The sequence below is a fragment of the Apostichopus japonicus genome, chromosome 14 (assembly GCF_037975245.1).
Source record: "Apostichopus japonicus isolate 1M-3 chromosome 14, ASM3797524v1, whole genome shotgun sequence".
NCBI lineage: Eukaryota > Metazoa > Echinodermata > Holothuroidea > Aspidochirotida > Stichopodidae > Apostichopus > Apostichopus japonicus.
The window spans coordinates 11409163-11424147 of record NC_092574.1 but is presented as its reverse complement, the minus strand read 5'-3'; the positions used below and the strand labels follow the sequence as shown (position 1 = coordinate 11424147).

The window sequence follows — 14985 nt, the reverse complement described above, 5'->3', positions numbered from 1 at the left end:
TCATACAGGCATGCATCGGTTTTTACATCGCATGCAAATAGCATACAATCATTTTCCGTCTTATTACCCTTCCGTATTGGTGGGGGGGGGGCAATAAGTTTTTGAAATGAGTGCCAGTGGGTACAAATGTATCGCAACAAGTTCGTAACAGAAGTGCAGTCGCGAAAGATTGGGTTTTCTGACTGACACTGACCGTATCGTTGACGAGTAGGAGGGAGGGGGGTACAAAGCAGCAGTTGGAATTTTCTGGCTTCAAAACCGATTTTCAGCCACGTCACCCCCCCCCCCCCCCAATCATCAGGCCTTAGCTACGTCCCTGGGTACATGATGGTTACATAGTACGCTCCGACCAGAATTCACCCGATAACCAGATGCAAATCCACCTAGCCACCGAGGTAACTTGCTTGAGGACTCCAACGAACAACCACTGATTTATTTTCATGCCTTCATCACTTTAGCCACCACTCACATGCATGGGACCTATTCTAAGTCTGACGATACATGCGCATGTGTGAGGTCCTGAAAACATAATAAAAGTTGTTTGTCTTGCTATCCTTGTTTTCAAATTTCATGTATTCTCGTAGACCTAGCAACCTGGTTTAACATGCTGGCGACAAATTTGCGCTAAGCTCGCTATACGAACTCGGATATGGGCTGTGCCTTATTAGTTAGTTATTTAAATTATTAATAATGGCGTATGAGGAAATGCACCATTTTGTGGTATGACTCCCAGGACAGAAAGTCGAGAAACTCACATGCAGTCGCGGCGGATAGCTTCCTTCGCCTATATGTCCGGGGAAATTTTGGGACATCGTTCCTATAGACCAGGGGTGGGCAACCTGCGGGCCACATGCGTCCCGCCAGTGATTTTTTCCGGCCCGTGAGATGTCTCAAGAAAAAGAAAAAAATCAATCTATTTTGCATCATCACCAAAAACGAGCTAGCTGCTTAGAATTTATCTGCACTTATGATGCTGTCAGGTTGGTCTATTATCACCATTAATTATCAACAGGACTGTATTGACATTATGGTTTAAGTACACACACCTATTGCTTGAACGTCCTCGGAATCAAAGGTTTGAAATCAGCAGCAGGCCGTTGGTTAGGTGCGGCCCTGTCAATCTTTCACTCCTAAAATCTGGCCCATTCATTCAAAAGGTTGCCCACCCCTGCAATGGGCCTATATCTGAGGCCCTGGGGTCAGTGGCGTCGTGCCCATTGGGGCCCGGGGGGCACAGGCCCCCCCCCCCAAAAAAAAAAAATCAAAGGTGTCATAAAATTTTGTCATAATTTAAAAAAAAAGTGTTTTCGAAATCGAAAAGTAGACTAAATATTCAATTGCTCTTTGATGGTCGTTGCGGATTTTCCACACACCTCAAAGACGACATATCGGGATTAGTAATGCCATTACCTTTGAACATGTTTGTCCTAAGCTCGCGTTTGATACAGTTTCAATTAACCTGGAAAATAATCACTTCGTTATCGCGCGTTTTACCTTAGGTTTCGCTACTTTCACTTTTTCTGCCCATGTTTTCAAACGGCATGGCTGTTTCTTCACCCAGTCACCACTTCTCACGGGCATGGGCGGCAAGGGCGGCGGAACCGGGGGGCACAGGGGGCACGTGCCCCCACTTTTCCCCAGGTTAAAAATGTACCCATTTTCTACATAAAAATTGAGGTGTCTCAAGTTAGCAAGAGGCCAGGGAACCAGAATGAACACTCGGGAAGGGCCTTTTTCCGGCCATCTGAGGGGTTTGTAAAACCAAAAATTTTCTACTACGCTCTGCGCCAACCGATGGTGGCGCTCCGCTCAGATAGTCGTGCATACAACTTTGCAACTCCTGGCTACGCCTCTGACTCTTAGTGAATTTCTGTGGGTCAAACTCAAAGCTATTTCGAATGAAACAAATTTGTTAAGATATTAACAAGAAATAAACTCTAATTCGGAAGATTCCTACATTAGCAATTAGCATGATTTCGCCTCATTTTGTCTCAAAAGAAAACTTGTTCCTTGTTTCCCAATTTGCACATTGGATATTGCAGTGCTAGTATGCATATTTTCCTTGAGAGGGGGGGGGGCGTTGATGGAGTGATGTGTGTACACAAATAAGATAATACAAGAAGAGTTGTAAAGGGTACTAAATATAAGGCTGCATCAGTCCAATCGAATTGCTGCAAAGTGCCCTTTGATGTCGGTGCCCCCCAGATTAAAAGTGCTTCCGCCGCCCTTGATAGGCAGTGATCATGGATCAGCCAACACGAAAATGTTTCGATATCTTAAATGTTGGGCGCTTCTGGGAGACGAGGAATTGGTAAACTTAGTTGGTTACTTATTGGTAAACTTATTGGTAAACTTAGTTGGTAAACTTAGACGAGGAATTGGTAAACTTGGTAAAATGGCGATCACTTCCTTCGAGAATATTTCCCAAAATAAAAAAAATGCCGGAAATTTTTATCAATTTTAGGGGTGTTGCTTTCTGCCATAATGCACGGGAAAAGCCGTTTCCTGCAATCTGAGGGGTCTGCCAGAAGGAAAATTTTCTTGTGCGCTGCGCGCCAACTGATGGTGGCGCTCCGCTTAGATAGTACTTACGGCCGGAATGCTCGAATCGGTTCCGTCCCCCCCCCCCCCACGTTTCAAATCGGATTGACGCCCCTGCTTTACTAGACTGTGTTTACTGGTCTTTACCATAACAAAATACTAACATATAAATCTGACTATTTTTTGGTCCCAAAGATTTGTAAATATCAGTCTTAATCATTTATTAATGATCACAACAGTCCTGATGACTGCCAGGATTCAAAATAATATTTGTGCAAATCGAGGTCATTCCTCTATACGTGTGTGTGTCTGCCGTGAGGGTATTACAGGCTTATTATCAGTGCCGGATTACCCGATAAGAAGATGAGGCGAGGACCAAAGCGACCGGAGTTGCTAAGGCCCATTGTCTCAAGGTCAAGAGGGCCCCATAGGTCCTCTAGGGTTTCTTCGTGAAAAATACTCCACAAGATGTACAAAGTTTCCGTTTTGTTTTTTGGGTCTGTCAAAAGCGGTGAATGGGGCAAGCTTATGTGGTCTATTGCATGGATAGAAGGATAACACGTTTGTTCTAATTAGGTAACAGCCGTATATTTATCATAGAAAGACAAATTAGGAGGGCGTTGTGGTCAAGTGGTTAAGGCAGTGGACTTGTGATCTAAGGATTACAGGTTCGAGCCCTGGCCAGATCATTGCGTTGTGTCCTTGGGCAAGGCGCTTTATCTCCATTGCCTCTCTTCACCCATGGGGACCTGCGAGGTAACTTGTAATTATAGTTGCGTGCGCCGGTTTGTGGCTGCACCCTATGGGAAGTCCCCCGGGGGACACGTGGCTGTGGTGCACTGTGGTGCCCCAGGAGAGATTGATTGAATTGTGCACACTTTGGTGTGTGGGTGTGACAAGTTACCAATGACCAGGGGTAATAATCAGCGCCTTGACCACCCTGTAGGGTGGATACGTGCGCATTATAAATCTCTGTTATTATTATTATTATTATAGCTTGAAATGTATTGTTGTTATGTCATAGAGAGAGACAACTCCAAATCTAACCTCAGTATTGCTAGAAATAATACATTCGGACCCTCTATAGAGCCTGTCTTACGAAGACAATACGAAGCTGTGACCAATTACTGTGAAATAAATCATCGAACCTGTACAAGGGCTTTACTACTCGAGTCCAGTTTCTGGACTCGGATTTGGATCTTCTGTAATCCACTACATTCGCTGTGAAGTTGCGGTGTTATTGTAGAAGTTTTTCGTGGCTCGAGGATAACTATTTAATGTTTCATTTGAAAAAGAGTTATCCTTTAAACCAATAGTCAAATGACTTTCTCGAGATATTAAAAATGCAAGAATCTAACAAAATATGTTATGCTTTATTATATTTGCGTTCAGAGAATGTTAAAGTTACAAATGCAGCAATCATTTTCTTAAGTATTATAGTTTTATAATTAATTCAGTGGCTCTTGTGAGAGGTCTGCATAGTTCGTATTACTTACAGGTCTACAAATTATGCGAAATAAGTGTACGATATTGGAAACGATCAATTTAATTTCACTTAATCTAAAATTAAAATAGTGCTGTAATGAAGATATCCAAAGACAGTGGCTTCATCAAAGGGACACAGTTTATTTGGCGTTCCATATGCTAAAAAGGATGGCAGTATTTACACTTACACGGACCACAGAAATTTACACAAGTTCTGTGAGTCCACGGCGGAATTTTCAAACTAACCAGCGTTTTAGGGAGGTCTTTCAGCTGTGGGAAAGTACCACAAAGAAAAAGGATGGATTGTGTTTGCGTTCATCTCGGTAGGTATTTCTGTTTTCTAGTTCAAATTCTGTTATGGCTAGTAGTAACTTTATATTACTATTACGAGGCCTTAACGTTACTACGTTAGGCTATTAAAATATACAACAGGCCTAGATACCACTACCAGTATGTATAATAATAAGCTGAGTTGTGTATACTATACTTGAGGCTTGAATGAGTTGGTGCATAGGAGAATAGTTACCTTTGCAAATGACACACTTCCTATTGTGTTAGATTAAGTTATGTTTTAAGTTAATTAACAATAGGGCCAAGGCTAAGCTACAGTAGTGTTCTGACACTTAAAATGCTGAAGACCTAGTATTTAGTCAGGAGTTTTCCTTTCACTTCCCAGGGATTACAAGTTATAATTTAATTTCGGAACAAAATATGTCACATGACTAGATGGTCAATATATTATAATAAGCTGAGATGTGAACCCAACACACTTGAGGCTTGAGTGAGATGGTGGATAGGGGAATAGCTACCCGAATGACACACTTCGTGATGTGTTAGATCGTTTAGCAAACAAAGTTCTTTCGACTAGTTGTAAAAATAATTTATAAATACGCATGGGCAGTTGCTTTAACATGGCTATTTTTACGACTAGGAGTACTATTTTTACGACTTGGAGTAACAATAATTTCCAGTTAAGGTAAGGGTTCTAAAGTTAGTGTTTAGGGTTACCCCAACTTTATGCGCAGTTGCTTTATTTACTTAACTGCCCTTGAATTCGCCAAAGTCGTAAGAATAGTTTATAAATAATTGTTACAACTAGTCGTAAGAATAGCCACGGCCTTTAGCAAAATATTAGTCCATAAAAAGTCACATAGGCCTGCTTCAAACAGGGAAATTGATCATCACAGTTCAGACAATTAACTTCCCGTCAATGTTTCAATCATCTAAAATCTACTGTTAATCTAGTTTCATATATATGTTGTCTTTGAATATTCAACATCAAACGTGATAAGATCAGTCTGCTATCTTTACCAGTACACAAGTCTCTATTTGAATGTGCACAGTGTACTCTAACAAGTCTTTAAAGCTTATTTTGATTTCATGGTTGAACAATGCAAGTTTCTTTGTATTTCTACAAAGGTGCTGGCTATCATTCTGCTAAGAAACTTCATGTTTACAAGGAACTGTGTTTGAAGGCATGCAAAGAGGTAAGAAAGATCTGACCAATTTTCAATTGTTACCATTTAATGTTGTGCAGTCTTTTTCCTTGATAGCAAGGAAACGGAACTTCTAAATCTATTACCCAAAATGTGTGGGAGGATCCAAAACTTCAAATCATCCAGTTATATGCAAGTATAAGATAAGGTTTGTATTGCAGTGTTCAATATTTCAACCACTTTGCATGTATCAGTTTTATTTTGTGTTGGTTCATACAGGGAATGAAAGTGCTTGAAGAAACCAATGATTCAGTTGCAGCAGTTACAGCTACAGTTACAGTCTTGGAGGTGAGTGAGTGGGGGGGGGGGTGTCAAGAAGGACGTCTGAGGAGTGAAAAAAACAATACATGTATATTTACAAGATACTGTAAGGGGATAGTAAATCTCAAATTACTGTAGGAGTAGCCAGATACGTGTAACAAGTTTGTTAGATTGAGTTGTCCAATAGAGTGTGAATTCACATGGCTTGGTTGAAGTGATGCAAAGTACATAATGAACCCAACTCAAAATGAAGTGCACACAAATGTATGTGCTTACTTAAAGCTGTTGTGTGGCCCCTTACAGTACTGTACTACTAACATAATATAACATAAAAGAACTGTGTTGACTGCCATCCTGGAAATATATTCACAGGTATATATCACAATATTTCTATTCTTTTCTGTTACTTAAAACCCATGTCCTGACACACTAGATATAAGACTATATCCAAAATTTGCACTTCATTAATTTAGTTACAGACTTACAGTATTGGTGCTAGTCATAATTTGATTGCAATGTGATGCAACCTTTCTTGCTAAAAATACCAAAATGATCAGGTACGGTGTAAGAAATAAGTTTTGCCTGTTATTGTTTCATTACAGTATATACCTTTTTCTTTCCTCCCTGAAAGGACAGTCCACTGACCAATGCTGGAACTGGGTCTAATCTAACCACAGACGGATCAGTGGAGTGTGACGCAGGTCTGATGGAGGCAAGAAGCTTGAAATTTGCTGGAGTTGGGGCAGCAGCTGGTAGGGTTCTATTCCAATAATAATGGAATAATTTAAATTCATTTTTTTAGTACTTTTATGTCAATGAAAAGTGGTTATGATATTCTTGTGGTCCCTCCGACATTTGTCTTTTACAAATAGTCTGTTAGCTAAGCTTCCTGGTTTTCTTAGGAACGTTATTCCTCTGTTCGTACCTTTAGATCATTTGTACACACCCAAGTCCTCAATGCTAACCACAACCAGTTATATCACACAACTTCCGTATTTCAGTCTTACATGTAATAATAATAATAATAAATAGGTTATTAATATAGTGCCAAATAACAAAAGGCCTCTAGGTGCTTTACAAAACCTAAAAAAAAAAGTATAAAAAAAAAAGACAGAGAAATCAAAGGAATAAAAAGTCTAGAAAACACATAAACGAAAGTTCGAACACAAAAATCTAAAAACACTTGAAGACTATAAAACAGACCAAAACCTATAAAAAACAAAACAAACATGTAAGTGTCATTCCCAAGAGGAGGTTTACTGTTTGTCACCATTTTCTCTCGTTTATCCAAATGTAATTATAATATAAAGCACACAAGACAAAAGGAAGAAGAAAAAATCAATTTAAGCCAAATGATGTTCTACCAATATTTGAATATTTTGGCAAGCAGACAATATGTAGGCATTTCAGTATCCTGATTTTTTTGTTTTAGTTTGGTTTAGAATATACAGAACTATGACTAGAGATTCTGAACTCTATATTTATTTGCATCTCACTTTTTTCCAGGTGTTAGGAATCCTATCCAGGTAGCTAAGATGATGTTAGATGAACAGAAGGCGGAACCGAAGCTAAGAGGAAAGAAAAATCCTTGGTATTACACTCTTAACATACACGTACACTATTAAGGTGTAAAGAGGTGTAAATTACTTAACAAATGTTTCATTTAAAAAGTTTGTATAGTGTAATATGCTGCAACTCAAAGAATCAATGAAGACGCCTGGCAAACAATTGGGAACTACAGACCTGTGTGTTCATGATGTTGTTGCCAGCTGTTCAACTTAATTAAATTGGGTTAATAACTTAGTAACACTAAATATTGTGGATTAACTGCAGTTCTGCACTTCCATATCTGCTAGTAAAAAGTCCTGTTTTGAGACTGTCAGACCTGACAGAAAATACATTAATAGTTCAACTGATATGCAAGTTAACCAGGAATGTATACACACATCTTGGTAATATTCTGGAGATTTCAACAGTAATGTACAGTACATGTCAGTTTGTTTCCCTCTTGGTACATACAGTGAACTGTAGTTTACAAGGCTTATAACATCTTTTAAACTTTGCCTCAGTATTAAAAATATTTATCAGTCATTTTTGTGAGCTGTACTTTTGGACAAGCCAAGGGGTCCTGCACAGTATCTGGAAAATTGAATATTTGATACATATTTTGGACAAATTGTGGCTGGCTGACAATCTAATCACTTTTCACAAATCAAACAGCATCTGATCTTGGCAATAGAGAGTGGGGCACAAACTGCACTGAGGCAATGTGTTATTGTTAGAAATATGGAAGGTATTTCAGGTTTCTCTGTTGACTTGTTAAGCATATGTACTGTACTTCAAGTTGTGTGCTAGCATAGACTAAGGAATGACTTGGTATGTGCTTGTAAGTACTTTTCTGTGGGATGATACTAGATTTTCTGAGTTGTATACATGAGCAAACGGCTGTATTTTTAAAAATGCCTACTGGGGTACATACTGTACACTGGCTTGATCATGAAAAAGATGCAAGGTTTTGATCATATGTACGAAAAGGAAAGAACCAAAATAATATAAAAACAAATATTCTACGATCAGAACAATGATTTTGTTAGTTTATAATTATATATACTGATTTGTTCTCCAATTTCGATAGTCTATTAGCGGGACCCGGAGTGTCTAGGTGGGCCATCGAGCGTGGGATGATGGAGGTGCACCCTACTCTGTTGATGATTTTGTTAGTTTATAATTATATACTGATTTGTTCTCCAATTTTGATAGTCTATTAGCGGGACCTGGAGTGTCTAGGTGGACCGTCTAGCGTGGTATGATGGAGTGCACCCTACTCTGTTGATGATATTGTTATTTTATAATTATATACTGACTTTTGTTCTCCAATCTCGATAGTCTTTGAGACCTGGAGTGTCTAGGTGGGCCGTCGAGCGTGGTATGATGGAGGTGCACCCTACTCTGTTGATGATTTTGTTAGTTTATAATTATATACTGATTTGTTCTCCAATCTCGATAGTCTATTAGTGGGACCCGGAGTGTGTAGGTGGGCCGTCGAGCGTGGGATGATGGAGGTGCACCCTAGTCAGTTGATCACAGAGGAAGCCATCAAAGAGCGCAAGAAATCTCTGAAATTGTTAACTCAAGCCAGAGAGGTATAAAAGTATTCAAGTTTAATTGCAATTTACATGTATCACAATGTAATGATAGATTTTAGCTAACAACCAATCATAGGATGACGGATTTTAAGATCTAACTCAAGATGATATCTTTATGTAACATGCCCCAGAGTACATGAAATTGCTCTTCTTGCAGTGAATACAGTTCTGCACTAATCAAACCCTACAGTAAATAAACCTCCTTTTCCTGTCTTCCTTACCACCTGAAGTATTTTTTCTCTAACAACATTTTAGTTGAAGAGGAAGGATACACGCATATTGATTTGCGTTCAGGCCTGTTTTTACACCAACGTGATACTGCAATTGTCGCATATGATAAAACTCGGAAGAATTCAGTAAAATATTTTAAGTGTAAATGTTTAAATGAGGCAAGTTCAAAGTTACAGTTTAAAGGAGGCAAAGTGTTAGTGTGCTTCTGATCTTCTACTGATGTGTTTCTTTTGGAAAGTAAAATGACTGGTTATTACAATTAAACATTCTTCTACAAGATGTAGTGATGTATTTTTGTTCTTGCTCTGTATACAGCAGAGAAGTTCTCAGGAGGCAGCCCTTGACACTGTGGGAGCAGTCTGTGTCGATTCACAGGGCAATGCTGCCAGTGCAGTTTCTAGCGGAGGAATTCTATTGAAGGCCTCTGGTCGAGTTGGGCATGTTAGTCTCTTTTCTTGCCCATCTTTAGGCATTCATTTATTTAATAAATATGTTTTGAGTTTCTTAAATATATATAGTAAGTCTTTCCATTTCTCCCACTTCACATTCAGTGATAAGTCTGTCATAAGACTATTGAATACAACTATTTCATTTAATGTTTTTAGGACATGACATGGAATAAAATCTCCCAGATTCTAATTAATCTGGTCTTGCAGTATAGTAGTAAAAACAATTCACTCTAATATAGACAAGAATACCAATATATGCTTTGTGAATTATGTTTTTTCAAAATTTGGCTTAGATGTTAATTTTTATTGGTATTTAATTGGGGGAACTTTTATGTATTAAAGACTAGTTGTAGAAGTAGATGGACAATATCTGCATCATCATGGTTGTTGTTGCAGACCTGAGAATTATTGGTACATTTTCTGTGGATTTTCTTTTGCTTTGCAAGCAATGTGTTTGTACTGTGGTAAATGACTTGAAGGATGGCTTTAGTCATACAACATATATTTTTATTAAACTTCCATTAGTGTAAGTAACATTCCTTTGAGGCACCAGTGGTTGAAGTGGCTGGACTGTATAGTCTAGCACTCAAGACTTCAGGTCACAAAGATAACTCTAAATGTCACCATCTTTAAATAGACAAATGGGGTTCATTTCATCATTACATGGTATTTGTGTTTTAAGTTAAAAGAACAAGTGTTAAACTAACAAAACTTTGGAAATAATGGAATAATTACGGGAACTGATGTCATTTGGCAGTGAAGGACCATTGCAGGCAGTCAACACTGCAGTAAAACCTTATTGCTGTTTTTTCATTGATATGTTACAAATGACCACATACTTGTTTTATTTGTGGGTACAGTAACTGCCGTTATGTTAAATTTAGCTTGGTCTTGTCTGCTCTCTCCACATCTGTAGGCAGCTTGTTTTGCATGTGGTTGTTGGGCTCAGACTTACTGCAACTCTGCTGATGAGAGTTGCACAGTGGCAGCCAGTACATCAGGATGTGGAGAAGATCTGATGAGGGTCTCTCTGGCCAAACAATGCTGCGATACCATGGCAACAGCCGAGAACCAATCAGAGGCCATTGTCAATGTCTTCAGAGATCAATTTCTTGGTAAATTATACAACTCTGTAAATTTGGTTTCTCATCTGATGTAGGAGTAGGGTAGTGTTTTCAAAGAGTGTATTCAGTCAGTACCCACTGGACTATTAAACAGGGAATGTTTGGATGCTAATTGAGCCAGTATATGACGTCTAACATCCTGCCGTTCTATAAAAGTGATTTTAATTTGAATTGTTTTTTTCCCTTCCCTGGAAGCCATTGGAGCTAACCATGAAATTTTGACTTGAGAATGGGTAGATTTTGATGATACTTTACTATAATGAATAAAGTGTCAAAGTTCATTCCAGATGAATGTAGAGTCCTCAGTCTGTCATAATTGCTGAGTCACAAATCCATGAACCGAAAATTTCTCAAAACAATTAAAATGATGCATCCCTTGTGGATAAGTATCTAACTACTAGATGATGGCAAGGCCGTCCACACAGATTAATCAAAGACAATGAAGTTTGAATGAAAAGTACGGTACAGTAGCCCAAAAATAGTTCCAAACTATTGACTCTAGCTCAGTAGAAGGTTTTAAGATTCCTGTTGACTTTGTCTTGATTTAGAATCACCGTTCCTGTCTGACGTACCAGAAAAACTTGGAGGCGCCGTCATTTTGAAGTGCGATCAAGATGTGATTGAGTTGTCTCTCGCTCACACGACTCCCAGTTTTATTGTCGCCTATCAAACAAGACAACACACAAAGGCAAAGGTAGAAGTATTTCTTTTAGCATTTTAACCTTCTAATAATATATTGATTGTTTGTAACTTCTCTCAAAGCTGGTGTACTATTCATCAAACCTACACATCTACAGTGAAAATAGTAGTGACTACAGTAGTGACTACAGAGAACATAGTAGTCATTCTGAAATATTTTGCTTTGTTCTCTTGGACAACCAACTTTGCCTTTTCAGATGACCAAGAAGTAAGACCTGGTTGTCCAAGGGACAACCAGAAAAAAAATCCTTAAAAATTTGCCCTGCAGCGTGCAAACCATCTACTATGATCAACTTCCTGGGGGTGAGGGAAGATTAAGCCGGCTAGAAAAAGGTTCCACTCAATCAATGACATGATTCTCATGTTTCATAGGGACAAGAGACTTAAGGTCAAGTTTTCAACTAACAAATGGAATAATTTTATGTTAGAGATAAGTTTCCATCAGAGTATCTCTTTAGATTTGCCTGATCTAGTGTTAACATCACTAGGACTGGCTTGCGATAGGGGGGTTAGGGTTATAATAATAAGCTTGAGGTAATCATTGACATTGATACCAACATCCTTATCTGTAAATCATAAAACCTTTACCTGATAATTTCATTGTTTGAACACAACGAGAAATATTATTGTCGTTTTGTTTATATTTAAAAGATAAGGTTCCTTTTAATGATGAGAACCTTAAGCCTGCAGTACAGTGCACGACTAATCCCCAACGGACTCAGCTTAACCGTCGCAAGTTAGTTTTGGATTGTCGTGAAGACTCAACTAACTGACTGATCAGTGCAGACAACTACTGTTTGTCGTAAACCTCGGCAGCTTGTTTATGTTACATGCCAATTTGTTACCATATGGTTGCTCACATTTGTTAAAATTGCGGGTTTAGTTGTAAAGCACTGCAAAATCGCCAACTGTCAGTAGGGAGACCACTTCATGTTCCCTATTCCTGGCTGAAGCCGATAGGAATTTAAACTGGGAAAATCTTGATCAGCAATAATTTTAAGCACAACGCTCTGCCTGACCATCCACGGTTTTCCATGTAAGGATGGCGGAATTGAGTTGTTGGGCTCAAAAGGATTTTCTGTTATAAGTACAGAGTACTTACCCACTTAGCCAGTCGATATGACAGACCCCCCTACAATGACACAACTTCCTTGAGTAGTTGCAGTTTTTTTACCAGTTAAAATAAGGTTACCTTCAATCAACCTTATCTTGGGCTAGGTTCAAGATATTAAGATTGGGGTTTCAAACTAGCAGTGTGGAATATTTATCACATAGGTTTTCTTTAAAAGTTAGTAAATCCTTTGAAGAAGGACATTAAACAAAATGGACCATATAATTTGGGTCACTTTAATTTCAAATCTGCAGGTTTTGGTGTCAAGGTGCAATGATGAGAAGAAGGTTGGTACATCTGTGACCGTCCAAGGAGAAATGATCAATTTGAGGAAAAAGCGGAAATGTTCAGATCCTTGAGAGATGCTTCTGTGGGATGAGGAAACTAAGAGACTGAGGATTGTTGACATTGATGATACCCGAAAAACTTTGGCAGGGAAAAATCCAGAAAGTGGTACGTGGGAAATTGTTCCTTGAAACGTTAATCGTTGGGTTGAAGACTACTGGAAAATGTAAATCTAAGTATGGAAAAGTTGTAATTTAGGTTTTGCACGTTAGGGAATAATTTTTATTTACAATAATGCTGAAGACTATTCAACTACAATGGTTCCAGTGTACAAAAAAACAGCTGTATCTTTGAACTTGCAAGGAATTTGCCCAATTTTACATACAATTTTTACAGTCTTTAAATGCAATACTTAATTTATTATTCTCTGTAAGGGATATGGGAGTGAACTGGTAATATACAATGTCAGTGGTTTATGGCGACAAAAACAACTGGTAAGTGAAAACTTGTGTCGGAATTGGGACTATAAGTTGTTTTTCGTGTTGATCAATATTAAAGGTCAGCAAGGTCAAACAATCAATGTGGTGAAGCTTTATAACAAAACAGTTGTGTTAACAGGCAGGCAGTAACTTCTCAAAAACTGTCTGTACTGGATTACACATTGCTTCATGTATTACACAACTAAACACTGTTTTCAGGGGTACAGGATCAAATATTGAAACATTGCTTCATGTATTACACAACTAAAACACTACTATGTCAGGGGGACAGGATCAAACATTGCTTCATATATTACACAACTAAAACATGGTTATGTCAGGGGACAGGATCAAACATTGCTTCATGTATCACACATCTAAAACATGGTTATGTCAGGCTATGTCAGGGGACAGGATCAAACATTGCTTCATGTATTGCACAACTAAAACATGGTTATGTCAGGCTCTGTCAGGGGTTCTTTGTTTGAATCGTTTGCTGATAGGAGGTATGGTCATCGTCAAATAATTTGCAAAAACTTACATATGTTCATGACTTAAATAAGGCTCCAATTTTATCACCTTTTGGATAGGCTGTGGATAGCATTGATTGTTGTATTTACAATACCCAATTCCCCTCCTTCCCTTACCCAAGTCTTGATTCAGTTTGATCTCTTTTGATTTCTTGCTATAGCTGCAGATGTATCATCTGTTCTAACATCAGAAAGATAACATCTTGACTCTGAAGCTGAGAATGGCAGCGAGAGGAACTGTGAGGTGTTTCCAATGGAAGAAGCTACTGAATGCTACAAGGTTACAACCCAGCAATATTGTCTTCCTCATTATTGGTACTTTTTGAGAAATTTATGATAAAAATCTTAGAGAAACAAATTAAATATTTTATGCAGGGAGAGATTATTGTAAGCCCTAATTTAAGTCACAAGGTAGATTATTCTGACTTTATCTTCAAATCTTACACTATTTTGAACCTTTTGTGTTTTTTTCTCTGGTTTACTGCTCTTTTGGCTTTAAAATCATATAATACTACATACAATAGAAAAAAATAAACAAGACAATTCCATAAAAACTTTGAGTAAAATATAATTTTCTTGTTCATTTACATGTATACGAATGTTTAATTTTCACACGCTTGATATTTTGTAACAAGTATTAAATGTTCCAGAAAAACATTCAAATCGCACACTACTTGCCAAACTGTTAGCTATTAAGATCAATGTTATGAGCTTTACATACTCCAATGGCTGTAAAATCTTTGAAGGATAATAGCTAATTTTAATTTCTTTTATGTCCAACTTTAATTTATTGTATATTACTAGCAAAACAATGTTAGTAGTAGTAGTAAGTTGAGTCTAGTCTATCCGACATGCTCAGTGATTAACCTCCGCCACGTATCACGATCTTGTGCAAGGTTTATTGCTTCCTTGAAATTGTTAATGTTAACGTCCTTAAATTGCGACTTTATTTTTCCAAGCAAGGTAGTCACAGGCCTTCCTACTGGTTTAGCAGTATGTCTCAATGCTTCTCTTAAAGCAACCTCTGCTGGGGCGTCCTCCTGGAGTCTTGCTACATGACCGAAAAATCTCAATCTTCCAATGTTACCAAGTACAATTCCAGTTCTCTCAATCAATCACCTCTCTCAGTCTGTGCACAGTTAGTAGTA

General features: G+C 38.2%; 2 protein-coding genes across 7 annotated transcripts in view; both read left to right on the top strand.

Moving 5' to 3' along the window:
- Positions 1-14985, top strand: part of LOC139980248 (arylsulfatase-like) — a 128382-nt gene that overhangs the window by 54664 nt on the left and 58733 nt on the right. The window lies entirely within an intron of this gene.
- Positions 4209-14706, top strand: LOC139979601 (threonine aspartase 1-like). Of its 6 annotated transcripts, none has more exons than XM_071990563.1 (12): positions 4209-4349; positions 5446-5513; positions 5742-5810; positions 6415-6535; positions 7290-7374; positions 8544-8570; positions 8818-8926; positions 9476-9601; positions 10526-10724; positions 11282-11427; positions 12798-12996; positions 13999-14706. In XM_071990563.1, exons 1-11 carry the CDS (start codon positions 4325-4327, stop codon positions 12900-12902), a joined length of 1080 nt encoding a protein of 359 aa, XP_071846664.1. In that variant the 5' UTR covers positions 4209-4324; the 3' UTR covers positions 12903-12996; positions 13999-14706. The 6 variants fall into 6 exon arrangements, with proteins under 6 accessions (XP_071846664.1, XP_071846665.1, XP_071846663.1 ...); XM_071990564.1 differs by lacking the exon at positions 8544-8570 and adding an exon at positions 8419-8445 and having other exon boundaries at positions 9479-9601; XM_071990562.1 differs by lacking the exon at positions 8544-8570 and adding an exon at positions 8419-8445.